This window comes from Eimeria mitis, genomic scaffold (genome assembly GCF_000499745.2).
Source record: "Eimeria mitis Houghton genomic scaffold, Emh_scaff3308, whole genome shotgun sequence".
Taxonomy (NCBI): Eukaryota; Apicomplexa; class Conoidasida; order Eucoccidiorida; family Eimeriidae; genus Eimeria; species Eimeria mitis.
In genome coordinates this window covers 1-1,086 of record NW_013571647.1, presented here as the reverse complement: position 1 = coordinate 1,086, position 1,086 = coordinate 1, and the positions used below count along the sequence as shown (strand labels likewise).

Here is a 1,086-nt window from a genome sequence, read left to right as displayed (position 1 = left end):
CTCCAACAGCAGTTAGCCCCGAAAGACGTAGGCGACGGAGGTGCTCGCTNCATACACCGGAAAAAGTGAGCCTCCAACAGCAGTTAGCCCCGAAAGACGTAGGCGACGGAGGTGCTCGCTGTAATTTGCAGTTCTGGCGTTTACTTTGGTTTGCGCACTCCTCTGTGGGGCGGTGAAGCCTTTATGTACTACGGTTTGGTGTTAGGCGTGCAAGGTTAGTACCGAGCTGTTGACTGTCGTATACAGTGTTCGCAGTTAGTATGCACACGCCTCTGAGAGGTTGAAACAGTTAGGGTTTAGGGTTTAGCGTTAGAATCTATATGCAGACTACACTTCGCAGTTTCGGCGTTGTTTCCGTGCACTCTGCTATGGTGGTATAAGCCTTTAGTAGAAGACGGTCTTAACAACAAATTGGGGGGATATGAGCGTGTTCCCTGTTTTAGCCGAATGCAGTTGAGAGGTGCTTGCTTAATCTTTCACTATAGAGTTAACTGAAAGTCTGAGATATCGGCGCTAAACTGATAACGCAGAAAGCCGATAGACTGAAGTGCCCCTGCAAGCGCTTGTAAACAATTGCAGAAATTCGCAACGAAAAATAGTTATGCAAATTTCACCGGCTTTGCGTGAGCTGTTGCCCCGCTTGAAAATGAAGAAGCCGTTTCAAACTTGGGTATAACCACCGAAATAAATCGGCGTTTCATCGCCAGGTTTGTTCGCTGGCGAGTGCGTAAGCAGCTGCATGTATTTCATTTAATGTTCAAAATCAGAAAACTCAAAAAAGGAACCATCTTGTTTCATCATAGGCAGCTCGAGAGGTCTGAAATAGTGCGATTCTGCTGCTGCTTGCTGGCAGCAGCCGCTCGCAGCAGCAGCAACAACAAGAGCCTCAGCAGACGGGAGCGAGAGAATGTCTTCTCCGAAAGAGCGAGCAAAAGCAGGGCAATCTTCTTCGTCTTGCAGCCGCAGTGAAGCAAGGCTCTGTGGGGACTTCTCTGACTGTTGTTCGTCTGCCTCTTTTTCCTCCTCTGGTTCGGGGCCCATCGCAGAGAGCTCGCGAGCCATTTCCTCTACAGTTGTTTCTTTGAA

The 1,086-nt window shown here is 48.8% G+C and overlaps 1 protein-coding gene across 1 annotated transcript; it reads right to left on the bottom strand.

Annotated features, from left to right (window-relative positions):
- Window positions 1-750: 750 nt before the first annotated feature.
- On the bottom strand, window positions 751-1,062 carry EMH_0064620 (uncharacterized protein; the record flags this gene model as incomplete). Its single annotated transcript, XM_013498286.1, has 1 exon — window positions 751-1,062. One exon carries the CDS (start codon window positions 1,060-1,062, stop codon window positions 751-753), a length of 312 nt encoding a protein of 103 aa, XP_013353740.1.
- Window positions 1,063-1,086: the final 24 nt, after the last annotated feature.